The sequence below is a fragment of the Musca autumnalis genome, unplaced genomic scaffold, assembly GCF_047663935.1.
Source record: "Musca autumnalis isolate F117 unplaced genomic scaffold, ASM4766393v1 scaffold_2, whole genome shotgun sequence".
NCBI classification, from domain to species: domain Eukaryota; kingdom Metazoa; phylum Arthropoda; class Insecta; order Diptera; family Muscidae; genus Musca; species Musca autumnalis.
This window is the reverse complement of record NW_027411755.1, coordinates 248712326-248732895: the sequence shown is the minus strand read 5'-3', so window position 1 is coordinate 248732895 and position 20570 is coordinate 248712326. Positions and strand designations below refer to the sequence as shown.

Below are 20570 nucleotides of genomic sequence, written 5' to 3'. Positions count from 1 at the left end.
CATTGTAATAATGGGATCTTCTACTTTCATAGCCAGGCTTTGCTTTTGGAAAGTCCCCAACCAAAGCTGTGATATTCGTCATTATAACTAAAATTGCAAAAATAAAAATTGGGTTTTTATTTGCGACTATTGTGCTATATTCGTTGTTTGATCACCTATGAGAACCTACTTTACATCATTAGAAAGGTGATATTTTCTACTGTTATTGTCAGGTTTTGCTTTTGGTATATCCCGTATAGAAGCTGAGATATTCGCTTTGGAAAAAAACGTTGTCTTTTTATCCACATAAGTTTTTTGCCCATTCCGACCCCTAAATATTATCCGACCATCACCAAAATCAATAGGCTTCTTCCCCTCCGGGACCCCCATCAACATCCAAAATTTCGTGACGATCCGATCAAAATTGCGACCTGTAGCGTGATTACAAGGTTTAGATGGACAGACGGACAGACGGACGGACTGACGGACGGCCACACATAGCCAGATCGACTCAGCTCGTCGAGACATTCATTTTGATATATATAAGTATGGGTCTACGACCATTATTTCGATGCGTTACAAACTTTTTGGCCAAAACCAACTTATAATACCCTCCCCACATAGTGGTGTAGGGTATAAAAATCCACGTCCTTAAAAAATATTTTTAAGAAAATCCATGTCCTCAAAATTTTTTTTAAAACAATCTACGTCCTTAAAAAATATATTTAATAAATCCACGTCTTTAAAAAATATTTTTAAAAAAATACACGTCCTTAAAAAATAGTTGTAAAAACATCCACGTCCTTAAAAAATAGTTGTAAAAACATACACGTCCTTAAAAAATATTTAAAAAAATCCACGCCCTTAAAAAATATTTTTAAAAAAATCCACGTCCTTAAAAAATACTTTTAATATAATCCAATTCTTTTTAAAGAAATCCAGGTCCTTAAAACATATTTTTAAAAAAATGCAGGCCCTTAAAAAATATTTTAAATAAATTCCACGTCCTTAAAAAATATTTTTAAAAAATCCACATCCTTAAAAAATGTTTTTAAAAAATCCACGTCCTTAAAAAAATTTTTAAAAATCCACGTCCTTAAAAAATTTTTTAAAAAATCCACGTCCTAAAAAATGTTTTTTAAAAAATCCACGTCCTTGGAATATATTTCAAGGATTTTTTAAAAATCCCCGTCCTTAAAAATATTTTTAAAAAATTAACGTGCTTAACAAATATTTTTAAAAAATCCACGTCCTTAAAAAATATTTTCAAAAAATCCACGTCCTTAAAAAATATTTTTAAAAACTCCACGTCCTTAAAAAAATATTGTTAAAAAATTCACGTCCTTAAAAAATGTTTAAAACAATCTACTTCCTTGAACAAATATTATTAAAAAATCCACGTTCTTAAAAAGCATTCTTAAAACAATCCACGTCCTTAAAAAATATTTTTAAAAACATCCACGACCTTAAAAAATATTTTTAAGAAAATCAAAAAATATTTTTTAAAAAACCAGCTTCTTACAAAATATTTTTAAAAAATCAACCTTTTTACAAAACATTTATAAAAAATCCACGTCCTTGAAAAATATTTCTTTAATTCTTAAAAAAATATTTTTGAAAAATCCAACTTCTTACAAAATATTTTTTTAAAAAATCAACGTCCTTAAAAAAATGCTTCAAGAAATCTAAGTCTCCAAAAAAAAATATTTTAAAGAAAATTCAGGTCCTTAAAAATATTTTTAAAAAATCCGCGTCCTTAAAAAATATATTTAAAAATACCCACGTCCTTAAAAACACTTTTAAAAAACATCCACGTCTTTAAAAAATATTTTTAAAAAATCCAACCCCTTAAAAGATTTTTTAAAACAAATCCACGTCCTTAAAAAATATTTTTAAAAAATCCACGTCCTTAAAAAATTGTTATAAAAACCACGTCCTTAAAAAATATTAAAAAATCCGCGTCCTTAAGATATATATTTAAAAAAATGCACGTATTTAGAAAATATTTGTATATACATTTTCTAAAAATATATTTTAAACTTTGAACATATTTTTTAAAACATCCACCTATTTAATAAAATATCTACGCTCTTTTAAATATTTTCGACTGGACCCTGGATATTCTGTAATCGCCTTATTATTTTCAGTTTTGATTTTAGGAATTATTTCTTTATCACATTTTTCCTATATCATCCCTAATGTATCCCCAATTATTTCGCGCAACAATATTTCCAAAGTTTTTGAACAACATTTATCCAATTTATAAAGTCTTCATTGTAAGTAACTTCTTCATATTTTTTGGAGTGGAGTGAGAAGTGAACATGAACAAATGGAAATATCATTTTTTGTGTTTGATGAATGTTGTCTAGTAGGAACTAGTGACGTCAAGAAGCAGCAGGGAAAAGCAACAGCATCGCCAGCTTCATGGGCTCTAAAAGTAAATGAAGCGCAGTGCCGTTTTTAACACTCGTAAATATTTTAAGTGGCATTTACACAGCCTGCATGTAAATTTTGGGCGGATCCTAGCACTCATCTTTTAGTCTTCATTCTAGAAATTCATCTTACAATTGCTGCAAATGTAATAATGACACTTCAGGCAGGCAGGCTGGCTGGCTGGGTGACTAACTTGTAACTGAATGGCTTTCGAAAACTCATTTTTACAAAATTTACAATTCCTCTCAAGATTTTCGTGGTGTTAACGGTGGGGTCTTCCACTTGATTGTGCTTAACTAAATTTAGACAAATCCTGTTGAGTGTTGTTGAGGCAGGAATACAAACTAAATGAAGAAGATGGAGAAGAGGTCCTTAAGAAGTTACTTTAATGGGAATTAACTGGGAAAACAACTTATTGCTCATTACCCTGTGTTTCGAAAAATAAAATTAAAACTTTTAGTTAAAGACATTTTTAAGGGGCGAGTTTTGGTTCCACAAATAAATAAATAAAATCTTGGGATATCTAATTAGAGGAAATAGAGAGAGAATGAAAATAAAAAGAAATTCCAGCCTAAGGCCACATTTAAGTTTTGGAGTTTGAATGCTGCTATTTGTTGTAATGTGTCCCCCGAGTATTTGTCATGTGAAATCTTTAAGAGAGGGGAGTAGATTGACTAGACACGTGCTTGTGTGTATTAAGTTTCATTTCATTTTTTCGGGGGAAGATTTTCCACCTGTTCTTGTTTGAGGTTGTTGTTGTAAAAAGGGAAAATAAAAACAATTAAACACGTAGTCAAAACTAACTTCTGATTGAAATGATGAGCCAGTCTAGATGGGTGTAAATCGCTTGAGATTTTTGTTTGATAATTTGAATTCTAAGATAATTATAGAAATGGTCAAGAGTCATCTTCAAGCAGGAAACGTTTAAATGACTGCCAAGATAAATTGTTTGTTATTTGTTTTTAAATAAATTTTTGATTTTTAGTGGCACTTGGGGACATGTTGTTTGATTGTTCTTAACGAGTGGGGAACGAGGGAAATAATAAAGCAGATGTTTTGTAGTAAAACTTGTTGTATTGATATATAATAAAATTTCATGTTGTTTTTTTTTTTTTGCCTCCACAATGGCATCGAGGTTTTATTGCATGACCATGGCATATTATTGTTCTAGTCGCAGAATCTAAATATATATTTTTTAAAATCCAGTCCTTTAATATTTCTTTTAAGAAAGAAATAAAATAAAAATGTTTATAAAGACGTGAACTTTTTAAAAATTATTATTAACTGTATTTTTAAGAGTGTACATGTTTTTTAAAAATGACGTAGACTTTTTAAAAATTGTGATGTTATGATTTTTTAAAACTATTTTTAAGAACCTGGATTTTTAAAGATTTAAATTTTTAATAATATTCTTAAAGTTTTGGACTTATTAATATATATTTTAAATATTTTTAAACACTTGAATTTGTATTTTTTAACTTGGGTTTTTTTTAAACAATATTTTTTTAAGACTCGAGTTCATATTTTTGTTTTAGTTGAAGATTCAATCATATGATTGCTTAAGTCTGGAGTATTCCCTCATTGGCTTAACTTCATCATTACCTTTCTATACAGAGAGTAATGCTTACAAAACGCACTGACAGCCTGACAATTTTTTTTTTAAAATTAAGACGTGGTTGAAAAAATGGGGAGGTAAATTAAAAAAAATAAGGACGTAAATTAAAAAAATAAGGACATAAATTAAAATAATAATAGCGTAGGCTATTTAAAATTTTTAAGGTCGTGGATTTTTTGTTGCTTTTCTTTTTTTTTTCAATATTTTTAAAGAAGTTGATTTGTTTTTTTTTTTTAATATTTTTAGGACCTGGATTATTATAGCTGCCATGAGGTAAAGCATGAGTTTGGTTGCGGATTCGTAGTTAGTCGGAGACTAAAACATCTAGTATCCAGCTTTACCCCAGCGAATGAAAGACTTGCTGCAATTCGAATAAAAGCTAAATTCTTCAACATCAGCTTTATTTGCGCTCATGCTCCCCTGAAGAAAAGGACGAACAGACCAAAGATATATTTTAAGAGCGCTTAGAAGAAACATATGACCGTTGCCCTGCCCATGACATTAAAATCATTCTAGGCGATTTTTAAGCCAAAATTGGAAAGGAGAATATCTTTGGCCCAACAGTCGGGAAATTCAGTCTCCACAGTGAAACATCTGACAATGGTATGTGCCATAAGGGCACATGGCTGTCTCCAGATCAGAAAACAAGAAATCAAATTGATCACGTTGTGATAGATGGAAGACATTCATCGAGCGTGTTAGTTGTACGATCGTTCCGAGGCGCAAACATTGATTCGGACCACTACCTTGTTGCAGGAAAGGTACGCACCCACTTAAACGTAGCAAACAAAGTACGAATAGACACAACGCGTAAGTTGGACATCGATAGGCTGCAAACACAACAGATAGTCACAGCATATTCCACTCAACTAGCCCAATTGCTTAACGCGATCACTCCTTGTCCCGATAATATGGCAAAATATTGCCCACTCCATGCAAACAGCCGCAAAATCCATACTTGGATACCAGAGACCTCCACCAAGGAATCCATGGTATGATGAGGAGTGTCGTGCTGCTACCGAAGAGAAAAATGCGGCATATAGAGCTACTTTACAGTCAGTAGCAACGCGTAGCGCACGAGAGAGATATCGGGAGAAAAGCAGAGAAGAGAAACGTCTTTTCCGCAAGAAAAAGAGAGAAATGGAAAAGCGGGAGGGTGAAAAAATCGAAATGTACAGGAGCCAGAATGAAGTCCGAAAATTCTACCAAAGAGTGAAACATCAAACAGATGGCTTTGGTACAGGCACATCCTCCTGTAGAGGCCAGCAAGGTAATCTGGTAACAGATACAGATAGCGTGCTCAGGATATGGAAGGAACATTTCTCCAATCTGCTGGTATCCAATAGTAGCGAAGACGATGATACCACAGATCCAATCCAAGAAGATGGTATTGAATGTATACCACCCAGCCAAGATGAGTTAAAGACAGCAATAGACCGGCTGAAGAATAATAAGGCAGCAGGAGCTGATGGCCTACGAGCCGAGCTGTTTAAAACCGGAGGCGACACGCTGATAAGGTGTATGCATCAGCTAGTTAGCTCCATGTGGCAGGAAGAACGCGTACCCGACGATTGGAACCTGAGCATCCTATGTCCCGTCCACAAGAAAGGAGATAAGACTGTATGCTCCAACTATAGGGGCATAAGTCTTCTCCCTATTGCCTATAAGATAGTGTCAGGGATATTGTGCGAACGACTAAAGCCAATGGTCAACGAAATAATTGGACCATACCAATGTGGCTTTAGACCTGGCAAGTCCACCATTGACCAGATATTTACCCTGCGGCAAATCCTAGAGAAGACCCAAGAGATGCAGATCGACACATTTCACCTATTTGTCGATCATAAAGCAGCATTCGACAGTCCCCTTCGATCAAAGGTATTCCACGCAATGTCTGAATTTGGTATCCCCGCAAAGCTCATCCGGCTTTGTAAGATGACTTTAACTGATACTAGGTCCTCAGTTAAGATTGGAAAGAACCTCTCCGAAGAATTTTGTACCAAAAGAGGTTTCAGACAAGGAGACAGCCTTTCGTGTGACCTATTCAACATTTTGCTGGAAAAGGTAATACGAGATGCAAATGTCAAAAGAAATGGCACAATTTACACCAATAGCCACATGTTACTTGCCTATGCTGATGACATAGACATCATGGGACGATCAGTAAAGGAAGTAACTGATACCTTTAGGAAGATCGAAGCAGAATCTGCGAAAGTGGGTCTGGCGGTAAACGGCGAAAAGACCAAATTGATGGTGTCGACGCGCAAAGCGTCCATAGAGCTCGGACCAACTGTGGAAGTTGGTACCTACAATTTTGAGGTAGTTAAAGACTTCGTCTACCTCGGCACTGCCATAAACACAACAAACAACATCAGTTGTGAAATAAGAAGAAGAATTGTATTGGCCAACAGATGCTACTATGGTTTAAGTAAGCAATTTAAAAACAAAGCCACATCTCGTCAAACAAAAATAACACTATACAAAACGCTGATACTACCCGTGCTAATGTATGGCTCCGAAGCATGGGTACTTGCGCAAGAAGATAAGGCAGTGCTTGCTGTGTTTGAGAGGAAAATTCTTCGAAAGATCTACGGGCCGATTTGCGTTGACGGTGAATATCGACGTCGTATGAACCACGAGCTATATCAGCTATACAAAGACATGAATCTAGTTAAACGTATCGAGATGCAACGATTGCGTTGGCTAGACCATATCATAAGAATGAGCGATGATGAACCCGCTAAAAAGGCGTATGAATACATGCCACATGGCGGTGCACGCAGAATCGGCAGGCCTAAGCTTCGATGGAGCATACAAGTGGATGAAGAAATGAAAAGCGCGGTATTCCAAAAAGCAAAGCGAAAAACAGAGAGGAATGGGGATCTTTTCTTAGTTCGGTCTATGGAACAAATGTTCTGTAATGGGCCAGCTAAGTAAGTAAGTAAGTAAGTAATTTTTAAGTTCGCGGAATTTTTTACATAAAAACTTTTTTAAATTCTTGGATTTTTTTTTAAATAATATATATGGACGTGGATTTCTTCCAAATATTTTTAAATAGGTAGATTTTATATAAATAATTGTTAAACACATAGATTTTGTACAACAAATTTTTAGACTCTAAAGGCCTGCGTACATAAGCTGCCTTGCCTGCTTACCTTGCTTACTTCTGATAAAAGAATAAAAAAGAAAAGGGCAACCCAGTTCGAAATTTCCTCGGCCTTCTTTATTCTTTTATTTTTATTATGTCAAAAATGAAGCAGGAAAGCAAGGCAATCAGGCAGAGCAGCTTATGTACGCAGGCCTTAAGATTTTTAACAAATAAATTTTAAGGAGGTGGATTTTTATAAATTGTTAAATGTTTACCTATATCGAACGTATTTATAAGGAATAATATGATGAATCGGTTTATAAAACAAACATGTACATTTTTGCCAAAAATATAACGATTTTTTATCATTCTCTATATGGAAATTTCTGAGTGAAATCTGACACTTTTTCAAAAAGTGTTTTTTGTTAAATAATGTATTTTTTATTTTTATTTTTGTTTTTGTATTTCTATTATTTTTTGGTAAATCGTATTGACAAATTTTAAAAAAATTAAGAAAAAATAGAAATTATTCGAATTCCACTACCAAATATTACTTAAATTTTTGTAATAATTCGTAGTTTAATAAAAAAATAAAAAAAACCTAAGTGTATAATTATTGTTAACAATTGATTTTAACTATTAAATCGCGAAAAGTGCATCCAATCCCACTGCGTACTTTGTTCTATTTTTTATTAAATACTTGATAGAACAACAAAAAATACAAAACAAAAGATTTTTTAATTGGACCAATATTAAAGAAGTTATAAGCATTTCTTTGTATATAGTTTTCACATAATTCGACTTTTTCAAGGCGCGATATCTCTGAAAATCTGAAAATATATAAAAATGTTTTGCTGATGAGCAGCATCACCACAGCAAAAACTAAAGAAAATCAAAAAACAATTTTTAAAAAAGTGTCCGATTTCACTCAGAAATCTCCATATATTTTTATTTGTCCCGGCAGTTACGTTATAGACAGGTTCGACTGTATTAGTAGTAAGATTAATTTTTGTAAAAATTGGACATCTACACAACATCCTCTTCATTAAAAAGCTTCTAATCCGCCAGCAAAACAAACACTAAAAATACCCACCAATAATAAATAACAGCGTAACAAATTACCAATACATGTTCAACAAATTCCATGACTAATTTTTATTTTGTTAGCACAACATTGAACTTCACTTTGTCAATGAAATAAAAATGGAAACTAATAAATGAATGCCTCGCCGAAATACTTTAGCTACTTGTGATGCACATTCACTTGATAATGGCACGCAACAAAATTTTAAGCTACATTTACAAAATAAACCATTAACAACAACGAAGACGACGACATCAAATCCTCTTTCTGCTCTTCCGAAGAGGCTCTACAAATTTTAAATTTAAGTGACAAGGAAAACTCATAACTTCAACATCATTAACTTGTCCATAATTCCAACAAACAGTAATGGTGGTCTATCTAATTCCCCTGTGATACTGTTGCTGTGGCATAGAACTATGGTGTAGGATTTAAAGGGCTGTTGGTTGGTAGATTAAAAACGCCAAAATTCTGAAAACTCATTTTGACTTGTGGAAAATCTGTCGTTGTGACATGTTGTTGTAAAATAGGCCATCATACCAAAACGGCCGGCCATTTTCGTAGTAGCATAATTTGCTGTCTTCTTGCTTTTGCTCTTTCTGCCATATCCTTCATTTGTTGTTTCATCTGTAAATCATCTTGTCAACAGACACTTTTCACACTTCATAGTTCGTTGAAGAGTGTTGGAGCGGCGTTCCACATGAAAATTATGATGGATTCAATGAAACGAAATGAAATGATGATGAATACTATTACAACTATAATCGCCACCGCAAGGATAGGCAAGAATGAACTTAATGGTATGGAATGCGATGTCAAAATTATGCGTCTGATTTACATCTACGAAGGACGCATTGTTAAACCTGTCGCTTAGAATACGGTATTTTTGGAGAGGGCAACGGTGTCTAATTATGGAAGACCCTCCCTCAGGATATATTCTTATATAAGGCTATGAAGGAGTTTTGAAAACTTGTATAAAGATGTGGATTTTTTAGTACGTTGATTTTTTAACAATATTTTAAAGGGCGTGAACTTTTTTTATTTTTTTTAAGAACGGGTATTTTTCAAAAAATCTAGGATTATAAAAAATTCCAAAATAATAAAAAATATTCCTATGGATGCATTATTTTTAAGAATAAATACTTTTAAAAAATCTATGATTAAAAAAAATATATATAAAATAATACAATTTTTAAAGACATGAATTTTTTAAAATATTTTTAAGGATGTGAATTTTTTAAAAATATTTTTAAGACGTTGATTTTTTCAAAACTTTTTTAAAGATGTGGAATTTTTTTAAAGACGAGGTTTTTAAAATATGTTGTTAAACGACGTGGATTTTTAAAAATATTTTTTTAAGGACGAGGATTATTTTAAAAGGTTTTTAAAAAAGTGGATTTTTAAAAATATTTTTATACACTTGAATTTTTAACCTTATTTTTAAGGATTTGTAAACTTTATTAAAAGACGTGGATTTTTTACAAATATTTTTTAAGGACGTGGATTTTTTTAGGAATATTTTTTAAGGACGTGGAATTTTTTAAGGACGTGCATTTTTTTAGGAATATTTTTTAAGGACGTGGATTTTTTTAAGAATATTTTTTAAGGAAAGGAAATATTGATTGTTTTTAAGTCTGGAGTGTTCCCCCAATGGCTTAAGCTTCATCATTACTCTTTATTACAGAGAGTAATGTTTTCAAAACGAACTGACAGTGTTGCAAAATTTTACTGATCGCTACCAATATCATGATTTCATCCCGGCGAAGGGAATTATCAATTGGCTTCTCAGTTTTTGAAATGATGCCTTTTTAGCGAAAAAGCGAACTCTTTAAGTGTCTAGTATTCTCATATGAATGAGAATCACACTAACTTTTCGGCTTTTCCAAAGAAACACCAAAATCAAAATATTTTGCAACATGTCAGCTAGTATCAACTAAGAATTCTTCGAATTCTGTGAGTTGAAAAGAACACCAACACAGCCTGTGAGGTTGTTGTTGGAGTTTTGTTTTTATTTTTAGACAAAGCTCCCCGACGCGTGCCAATCGCTGTTTTTTGTTTATTATTATTATTATTATTATTATTATTATTATTATTATTATTATTATTATTATTATTATTATTATTATTATTATTATTATTATTATTATTATTATTATTATTATTATTATTATTATTATTATTATTATTATTATTATTATTATTATTATTATTATTATTATTATTATTATTATTATTATTATTATTATTATTATTATTATTATTATTATTATTATTATTATTATTATTATTATTATTATTATTATTATTATTATTATTATTATTATTATTATTATTATTATTATTATTATTATTATTATTATTATTATTATTATTATTATTATTATTATTATTATTATTATTATTATTATTATTATTATTATTATTATTATTATTATTATTATTATTATTATTATTATTATTATTATTATTATTATTATTATTATTATTATTATTATTATTATTATTATTATTATTATTATTATTATTATTATTATTATTATTATTATTATTATTATTATTATTATTATTATTATTATTATTATTATTATTATTATTATTATTATTATTATTATTATTATTATTATTATTATTATTATTATTATTATTATTATTATTATTATTATTATTATTATTATTATTATTATTATTATTATTATTATTATTATTATTATTATTATTATTATTATTATTATTATTATTATTATTATTATTATTATTATTATTACTACGTGGATTTTATTAAAAATATTTTCTAGGAACGTGGATTTTATTAAAAATATTTTTTAGGGACGTGGATTTTATTAAAAATATTTTCTAGGGACGTGGATTTTATTAAAAATATTTTCTAAGGACGTGGAATTTTATTAAAAATATTTTTTAGGGACGTGGATTTTATTAAAAATATTTTTTAGGGACGTGGATTTTATCAAAAATATTTTCTAGGGACGTGGATTTTATTAAAAATATTTTCCAGGGACGTGGATTTTATTAAAAATATTTTCTAGGGACGTGGATTTTATTAAAAATATTTTCTAGGGACGTGGATTTTATTAAAAATATTTTCTAGGGACGTGGATTTTATTAAAAATATTTTCTAGGGACGTGGATTTTATTAAAAATATTTTCTAGGGACGTGGATTTTATTAAAAATATTTTCTAGGGACGTGGATTTTATTAAAAATATTTTCTAGGGACGTGGATTTTATTAAAAATATTTTCTAGGGACGTGGATTTTATTAAAAATATTTTCTAGGGACGTGGATTTTATTAAAAAATTGTTTGCGACTTTATTATTATATTATTTAAGGATGTAGATTAATTGGATTTTTTAAAAATATTTTTTGCGACGTGGATATTTTAAAAATATTTTTAAAAAATCCACGTCCTTTAAATATATTTTTAAAAAATCCACTTCCTTTAAATATATTTTTAAAAAATCCACGTCCTTTAAATATATTTTTAAAAAATCCACGTCCTTTAAATATATTTTTAAAAAATCCACGTCCTTTAAAAATATTTTTAAAAATCTACGTCCTTTAAAATTTTTGTTAAAGAATCCACGTCCTTTAAAAATATTTTTAAAAAATCCACGTCCTTTAAAAATATTTTTAAAAAATCCAGGTCCTTTAAAGAATCCACGTCCTTTAAATTTTTTTTAAAAAATCCACGTCCTTTAAAAATATTTTTAAAAACTCCACGTCCTTTAAAAATATTTTTAAAAACTCCACGTCCTTTAAAAATATTTTTAAAAAATCCACGTCCTTTAAAAATATTTTTAAAAATTCCACGTCCTTTAAAAATATTTTTAAAAAAATCCACGTTCTTTAAAAATATTTTTAAAAAATCCACGTCCTTTAAAAATATTTTTAAAAAATCCACGTCCTTTAAAAATATTTTTAAAAAATCCACGCCCTTTAAAAATATTTTTAAAAAATCCACGTCCTGTAAAAATATTTTTTAAAAATCCACGCTCTTTAAAAATATTTTTAAAAATCCAAGTCGCAAAAAATATTTTTAAAAAAATCAAATTAATCTACGTCCTTAAGGATATGAATTTAAAAAAAATGGGACTTGGATTTTTTAAAAATATTTTTTGCGACTTAAATTTATTAAAAATATTTTCTAGGGACGTGGATTTTTTTTTAAAATGGGATGTTTGTGGAGCAATTATTAAAATTTTTTTTTAAAATATTTTTTAAGTCGTGGATTTTTTAAAAATATTTCGAAAGCGCGCGGATTTTTTCAAAAATATTTTTTGATGGCGCGGATTTTTTAAAATTTTTTTGTTAAGGGCAGTGACTTTAAAAAATGTGTTTTTTTCCTATTTTTTGTAAAAATGTGGATTTTTAGAAATATTTTAAAGACGTAGATTTTTAATATTTTTTTTAATATTAATAGATTTATTATTAAAATGTAATATTTTTAAGGGCATCAATTATTCAAAAATATTTTTAAGGACGTGGATTTTTAATTTTTTTAATATTTTGTAAGGGCGTCAATTTTTCAAAAATGTTTTTCTCGTATATTTTTAAGGACGAAGAAATTTCAAAACTGTTTTTTTACATTTTTCGCGACATGTTTTTTTTTGTCGACGATATTTTTTTTGAAGACTAGAAGTTAAAAACTTCTCCACAAGTGATGTGTTAAGACACGCCGTTCGGACTCGGCGATAAACAGTAGGCCCCTTATCATTGAGCTAAATATGAATCGGGATGCACTTATTGATATGAGAGAAGTCTCCCTTGTCTGTATGGGATGTTGTGGAACAATGTTTTGTTGATTTAGAAGCTATTTTCATAGAAAATCGGAAATTACTCTCACAGAATACCAAAGAGATCTTCTACTAGAAGTCAAACATATCTTCACATAAAAGAACCAAAGTTAAATTCCATTGGGGACCAGAATGTGTTCTCATAGAAGACCCGAAAACATTTTCATTGAAAAGCAGAATATATTTTCATAGAATATTTTCTCGAAGAAGACCAAAGCTTCTCATCATAGAATGCCGGAAAGTCTACTCATAGAATACCAAAAGGTTTTATCATAAGACAAAGAGGTCTACCCATAGAAGAGCAGAAAGTCTTCCAAGAAGACCCAAAGATCGTCTGATAGAAGACTAGGAAGTCTAATTATACAAGACCAGAACATCTTCTCATAGAAGACCAGAAGGTATTCCAGAAAATCTTCTTATGGAATACGAAAAGGGGTAAACAAGGTATTTTCACAGAAATCAGATGGTCTTCCCATGGTTTACCAGAAGAAGAATGGATGGCCTTCTCCTATATGAGCAGATTGGGTACATAGAAGAACAGAAGGTGTAAAAATCAGTGGGTCTTCTCATAAGATACCAGAAGGAGACGTGAAAGACTTCTTATAAAATACCATAAGTTCTTCTCTTAGGAGACCACAGAAGACCAGAACATCTTTTCATGGAAAAAGAAGGTCTTCTCTCGAAGACCAGAAAACCTTCTTATAGAAGATCAGAAAACTTCTCACAAAAGACCATATGTCTTCTTATAGAATAGCAGAAGACCTTCTCATAAAAGGACAGAAAAATCTTCTCATAGAAGACCAGCAAATCAAAAGTTACTGTAACAGAAGAACATACGGTATATTAATATAAGGCAAGTATTTCTCAGAATAGACCAGAAGATCTTCTCTGGGAAGAACAGCACGTGTTCTGTGAGAAGTCTTTACATAAAAGGAAGAATAGGACGACTTCTTATTGAAGGTATTCCAATAGAAGATCATGAGGCTCAAAAGAGGCAATGAGGGCAATTATGTTTCTTACAGATTTCCAAGAGATCTCCTACGCCATCTCCATTTAAGTCAGTTCACAGACATAATGGGCTGTAAGGATCCTAGGGAACTAATTCATTTGAAAGTGTATATAAAGTTTTAATCTTAAAAGTTAATTGAGAAGCTGAATGGACACATGAAAGTATAACAAAGTAACCGAACTAATGTTTTACTAACAGTTAAATGCCCAGATATAAAACGGCGAAATCTGAATGGAATGACAACTTGAAATCGGTCGCGAAATTGCCTAATGCACAAGTTTTAGCGCTTCTTTCTTAATGACTTAATGCCAACACAATTATCTATTGGGACAATAAATTCAAATTTTGTTCATTAAGCAGACCCAAAAACCCGCTGACTAAGAAAATATATCCACATGCGTCTGCATAGCTTTTATATCTCACAACCAACTATCCCACATCTAGTCTTCAAAGGATTTGACTAGCAAAACAACTACAAAGTATTACGCCCACTTAAAATTATAAATGGCGCTTACTGAAATCCTGCAAAATCATGCATTCATCAATTTTAATGGGAAACGTTTCAATCAATCCTCTTAAAATTGCTTTGGCAAAACAAAAGCCCAAGCCTGGCAAATTACCTCTCTTTGTTGTGCAGCACACACTCGAGAACAATGCACAAAATAGGCAACTAATCTGTATTCAAAGAAGTAAAACTCAATAAAAATGCAATGCCATAAGCAATGACAACACAAAAGCGTTCCAGAGAACAAAGGTGTTCCAATGAAAGAAAAACAACAACACTGCTGCTGCACTTAATTAAGATAGCTGCTTTTTTTTGAGGAACTTTACTTTCACTACTCGACAAATGTTGTGTGCATGGCTTGCATTTTATGGGAGCCTTTCCCAGCATCCCAAAAAAATCTAATTAAACTTCCCTTATTCTTCTTTTCGTTGAAAAGGCGGAATTATCAAATTTGTTACAACCGTCGGACAATACACTTACCTGGCATAATAGGCTGCTGCTGCCATGGCTTGAGCTGTTTCCAAACTAACTTCGATTTTTTTGCCATGACGATAGGGTAATTTGGCTGTGCCATCCTCTTCGAGTACCAGCACATCCTGAAATTCACCGGTATCCTCTTCGAAAACAATGGGCAATGCTGAGGGTCGATTATTGCGTCCATTATTGTTGTTGCATTGTAAAGATGCAGCTGATGCGGATGGTGCCGAGGATGAATTATTGTTGATGCTTGTAGAATTTGGCAATAGACCTGCCTTATGTAAAGCCTGTTCCACAGACAGTTGTTGCATGGCAGCCTCAGTTTCCACATCCATTATGTCATTTGTGATTGTTTCGCCCTGTTGGCCAGAGGCAAGTGCTCCTGCTGTTGCTTGTTGTTGGGTGGTGGTAATATTGTTGTTAACCGGTTGGCCAGTTATGACACCTTCATCATGGGCACCTAAAGGATGTTCACGCATACCATTTGCAGGTATCTGGTTGACGTTATGTTTCTCCATGTTATTACTTAAATGCTGGCCTCCATTTCCTGCACTATCCGTGGAGGATGCTTGCATTAACTTTTGTTGTTGTTGATGGTGTTGCAGTTTTTGTTCTCTTAACTGCTGATACAACATGGATTTATGTTCTCCATCGGCTTTGGTTCTTTGCTGAGGATTATATGCAGGATTTTTTGCAGCACTGGAATTTGTAGCCATAACTAAGGGCGGTGGCGCCACATAAGCTGGAGGCTGATTGTGTGTCAGTTTGTTATTGTGGTGGTGCTGTTGTGACTTCTTATCCTGTTCCAGTTTGTCATGGCTGGACTTTTTGTGAGATTTATGGCCCCTGCCAGCTTCACTAGCACCTTGAGCTGCCTGAGCCAGCAATTTCTTCTTTAACAATCTCGATGGAGGCAATGGAGGAGGTATATTATTAACATTTTGATTTCGCTCAGGCGGTGGTGGAGGTAGTGGTAAGGGAGGCCTCTCTTTAATGGTCTCATAGACATGATTTAAGGGGGCTGGTGGTGGAGGTGGTTGTGATTCCATTAGAAAATGTTTCTTGGTATCGACAGGATCCACATATGCATCGGAAAATTGAAAATGTGATGACTGATACAGGGTGTTGGCGGCCGGGCTCGAGGCACTGGGAGGTGCTATAATTTTATTAAATGTCTTTAATTCTCGGGGCTTTTGTGACCAATTTTGCGAACCATTAGCTGTTGTTGGCAGAGGAATTTGAGGCCTGCCGGCATTGCGTTGTATTTGCATGAATTGCTGATGCTGCAGCTGTTGTTGTTGCTGCAGCAGTAATTGTTGTTGCTCATTTTCTGCTGCAAATGTTGTCTGACTCAACAAGTTACGCTCATAGATATCATTCAAGAGATTTGTGGCATTCTTTGAAATTTGATTGAATGTTGATGTCGGCTGCGGATGGTTTTGATGGTGATGCGAAGCATGCTGTTGTTGCTGCGGTTGTTGTGGTTGCATCTTTTGATGTTGTATTGGTATGCGGCTCATTGCTTGGGAATTGAGGGATTTTGATGTTTGTTGGCCATTGCTTAGACGTTGTTGCTGATGTCCTGGCGAGGATAGCAAAAAGTGATTATGTTGAGGCTGTATGTCATAGACAACAGTGCCACCCCCACCCACTTGCTGTTGCTGCTGTTGGCCAGCTGCATTCACATTTGTACCCTTGGTCTTTGGTAAATTTGCAATGTTTACACTGTAATAGGGTTGTTGAAAGTGCATTTGTTTCTGTTGATTTTGTTGTTGCTGCTGTTGTTGTTGAAATTGCATTCTTCGTTGCTGTTGATACTGTTGATATGTTTGTCTACCACCACCTCCAGAACCACCGGCTGTCATTGTATTCCCTGGTGCATGTACAATGGCGGCTGTAGTTCCGTTAGCTACATTTGTTGTTGTTGCTCCAGTATTGTTGACTGTGGCAACATCATTACGTTTCATACCCGCATGTCGTGTACGATGAACAGAGGCCTAGACAGATAGACGAAAAGAAGAAGTAGAATGGAGAGAAAAAATATGTTAAATATTTCTGTTAATTACGGAATTTTGTAATCATCATTGTTGGAAAAAAATTCTTTGTTGATTTTAAATTAAATTCGGAATTATTCTTTCTGGGAAAGAGAAAGAGGGAGAGATTGCAGAGGGTGAAAGTAAGGTTGACCTGTTGCCTATATTTTAATTTAAAAGGTTGTCAGATAGACAAACATTTTAAGAGAACAAACATTTTAAAAATATGAGGCATTGGGATTTTTGAGGCCTTCGTGTCCCTAAAGGGCCTATAAAAGGGTTGTAGAATGCACAGAAAACAGAAAGGGTCTATAGAAGCACCCTTTCTTTCAGAAAGGGTCTATAGAAGCACCCTTTCTTTTAGAAAGGGTCTATAGAAGCACCCTTTCTTTTAGAAAGGGTCTATAGAAGCACCCTTTCTTTTAGAAAGGGTCTATAGAAGCACCCTTTCTTTTAGAAAGGGTCTATAGAAGCACCCTTTCTTTTAGAAAGGGTCTATAGAAGCACCCTTTCTTTTAGAAAGGGTCTATAGAAGCACCCTTTCTTTTAGAAAGGGTCTATAGAAGCACCCTTTCTTTTAGAAAGGGTCTATAGAAGCACCCTTTCTTTTAGAAAGGGTCTATAGAAGCACCCTTTCTTTTAGAAAGGGTCTATAGAAGCACCCTTTCTTTTAGAAAGGGTCTATAGAAGCACCCTTTCTTTTAGAAAGGGTCTATAGAAGCACCCTTTCTTTTAGAAAGGGTCTATAGAAGCACCCTTTCTTTTAGAAAGGGTCTATAGAAGCACCCTTTCTTTTAGAAAGGGTCTATAGAAGCACCCTTTCTTTTAGAAAGGGTCTATAGAAGCACCCTTTCTTTTAGAAAGGGTCTATAGAAGCACCCTTTCTTTTAGAAAGGGTCTATAGAAGCACCCTTTCTTTTAGAAAGGGTCTATAGAAGCACCCTTTCTTTTAGAAAGGGTCTATAGAAGCACCCTTTCTTTTAGAAAGGGTCTATAGAAGCACCCTTTCTTTTAGAAAGGGTCTATAGAAGCACCCTTTCTTTTAGAAAGGGTCTATAGAAGCACCCTTTCTTTTAGAAAGGGTCTATAGAAGCACCCTTTCTTTTAGAAAGGGTCTATAGAAGCACCCTTTCTTTTAGAAAGGGTCTATAGAAGCACCCTTTCTTTTAGAAAGGGTCTATAGAAGCACCCTTTCTTTTAGAAAGGGTCTATAGAAGCACCCTTTCTTTTAGAAAGGGTCTATAGAAGCACCCTTTCTTTTAGAAAGGGTCTATAGAAGCACCCTTTCTTTTAGAAAGGGTCTATAGAAGCACCCTTTCTTTTAGAAAGGGTCTATAGAAGCACCCTTTCTTTTAGAAAGGGTCTATAGAAGCACCCTTTCTTTTAGAAAGGGTCTATAGAAGCACCCTTTCTTTTAGAAAGGGTCTATAGAAGCACCCTTTCTTTTAGAAAGGGTCTATAGAAGCACCCTTTCTTTTAGAAAGGGTCTATAGAAGCACCCTTTCTTTTAGAAAGGGTCTATAGAAGCACCCTTTCTTTTAGAAAGGGTCTATAGAAGCACCCTTTCTTTTAGAAAGGGTCTATAGAAGCACCCTTTCTTTTAGAAAGGGTCTATAGAAGCACCCTTTCTTTTAGAAAGGGTCTATAGAAGCACCCTTTCTTTTAGAAAGGGTCTATAGAAGCACCCTTTCTTTTAGAAAGGGTCTATAGAAGCACCCTTTCTTTTAGAAAGGGTCTATAGAAGCACCCTTTCTTTTAGAAAGGGTCTATAGAAGCACCCTTTCTTTTAGAAAGGGTCTATAGAAGCACCCTTTCTTTTAGAAAGGGTCTATAGAAGCACCCTTTCTTTCAGAAAGAGTCTATAGAAGCACCCTTTCTTTCAGATAGGGTCTATAGAAGCACCCTTTCTTTCAGAAAGGGTCTATAAAAGCACCCTTTCTTTCAGAAAGGGTCTATAGAAGCACCCTTTCTTTCAGAAAGGGTCTATAAAAGCACCCTTTCTTTCAGAAAGGAACTATAGAAGCGCCCTTTCTTTCAGAAAGGAACTATAGAAGCACCCTTTCTTTCAGAAAGGGTCTATAGAAGCACCCTTTCTTTCAGAAAGGGTCTATAAAAGCACCCTTTCTTTCAGAAAGGAACTATAGAAGCGCCCTTTCTTTCAGAAAGGAACTATAGAAGCACCCTTTCTTTCAGAAAGGGTCTATAGAAGCACCCTTTCTTTCTATAGAAGCACCCTTTCTTTCAGAAAGGGTCTATAGAAGCACCCATTCTTTCAGAAAGGGTCTATAGAAGCACCCTTTCTTTCAGAAAGGGTCTATAGAAGCACCCTTTCTTTCAGAAAGGGTCTATAGAAGCACCTTTTCTTACAGAAATGGTCTATAGAAGCACCCTTTCTTTCAGAAAGGAACTATAGAAGCGCCCTTTCTTTCAGAAAGGAACTATAGAAGCACCCTTTCTTTCAGAAAGGGTATATATAAGCACTCTTCTTTCAGAAAAAGTCTAAAAGCAGCACCCGTTGCAGAAAAAGTCTAAAAGCAGCACCCGTTTCAGAAAGTTTCTAACCGAAGCCCCCTTTCTTTGAGAAAGGGTCTAAAAAACACACTTTGTTTCAGAAAGGGACTAAAAGAAGCACCCTTTTACAGAATGGATCTACAGAAGCACCTTTTTTCAGAATGGATCTACAGAAGCACCCTTTTTCAGAATGGATCTTCAGAAGCACCCTTTTTCAGAATGGATTTACAGAAACACATTTTCCTGCAAAAAGGGTCTAAAGAAGCACCCTTTCTATCAGAAAGGGTCTATAGAAGCACCATTTCTTTCAGAAAGGATCTACAGAAGCATCCTTTAATTCAGAAGGAGTCTACAGAAGCACCTTTTCTTACAGAAATGGTCTATAGAAGCACCTTTTCTTACAGAAATGGTCTATAGAAGCACCTTTTCTTACAGAAATGGTCTATAGAAGCACCTTTTCTTACAGAAATGGTCTATAGAAGCACCCTTTCTTTCAGAAAGGGTCTATAGAAGCACCCTTTCTTTCAGAAAGGAACAGTAGAAGCACCCTTTCTTTCAGAAAGGGTCTACAGAAGCACCCTTTCTTTCAGAAAGGGTCTATAGAAGCACCTTTTCTTTCAGAAAGGGTCTATAGAAGCACCATTTCTTTCAGAAAGGGTCTATAGAAGCACCCTTTCTTTCAGAAAGGGTCTATAGAAGCACCCTTTCTTTCAGAAAGGGTCTATAGAAGGACCCTTTCTTTCAGAAAGGTCTGTAGAAGCACCCTTTCTTTCAGAAAGGGTTTATAGAAGCACCCTTTCTTTCAGAAAGTAACTATAGAAGCACCCTTTCTTTCAGAAAGGGTATATTTAAGCACTCTTCTTTCAGAAAAAGTCTAAAAGCAGCACCCGTTTCAGAAAAAGTCTAAAAGCAGCACCCGTTTCAGAAAGTTTCTAAACGAAGCGCCCTTTCTTTGAGAAAGGGTCTAAAAACACACTTTGTTTCAGAAAGGGACTAAAAGAAGTACCCTTTTTCAGAATGGATCTACAG

The 20570-nt window shown here is 33.2% G+C and overlaps 1 protein-coding gene across 1 annotated transcript in view; it reads right to left on the bottom strand.

Annotated features, from left to right (window-relative positions):
- Nucleotides 1–20570, bottom strand: part of LOC141395461 (kinesin-like protein CG14535) — a 212562-nt gene that overhangs the window by 180156 nt on the left and 11836 nt on the right. Inside the window, exon 3 of the mRNA XM_073971338.1 lies at nucleotides 15001–16994. Coding sequence (XP_073827439.1) covers nucleotides 15001–16994 — 1994 coding nt within the window. The remainder of the gene's footprint in view (nucleotides 1–15000; nucleotides 16995–20570) is intronic.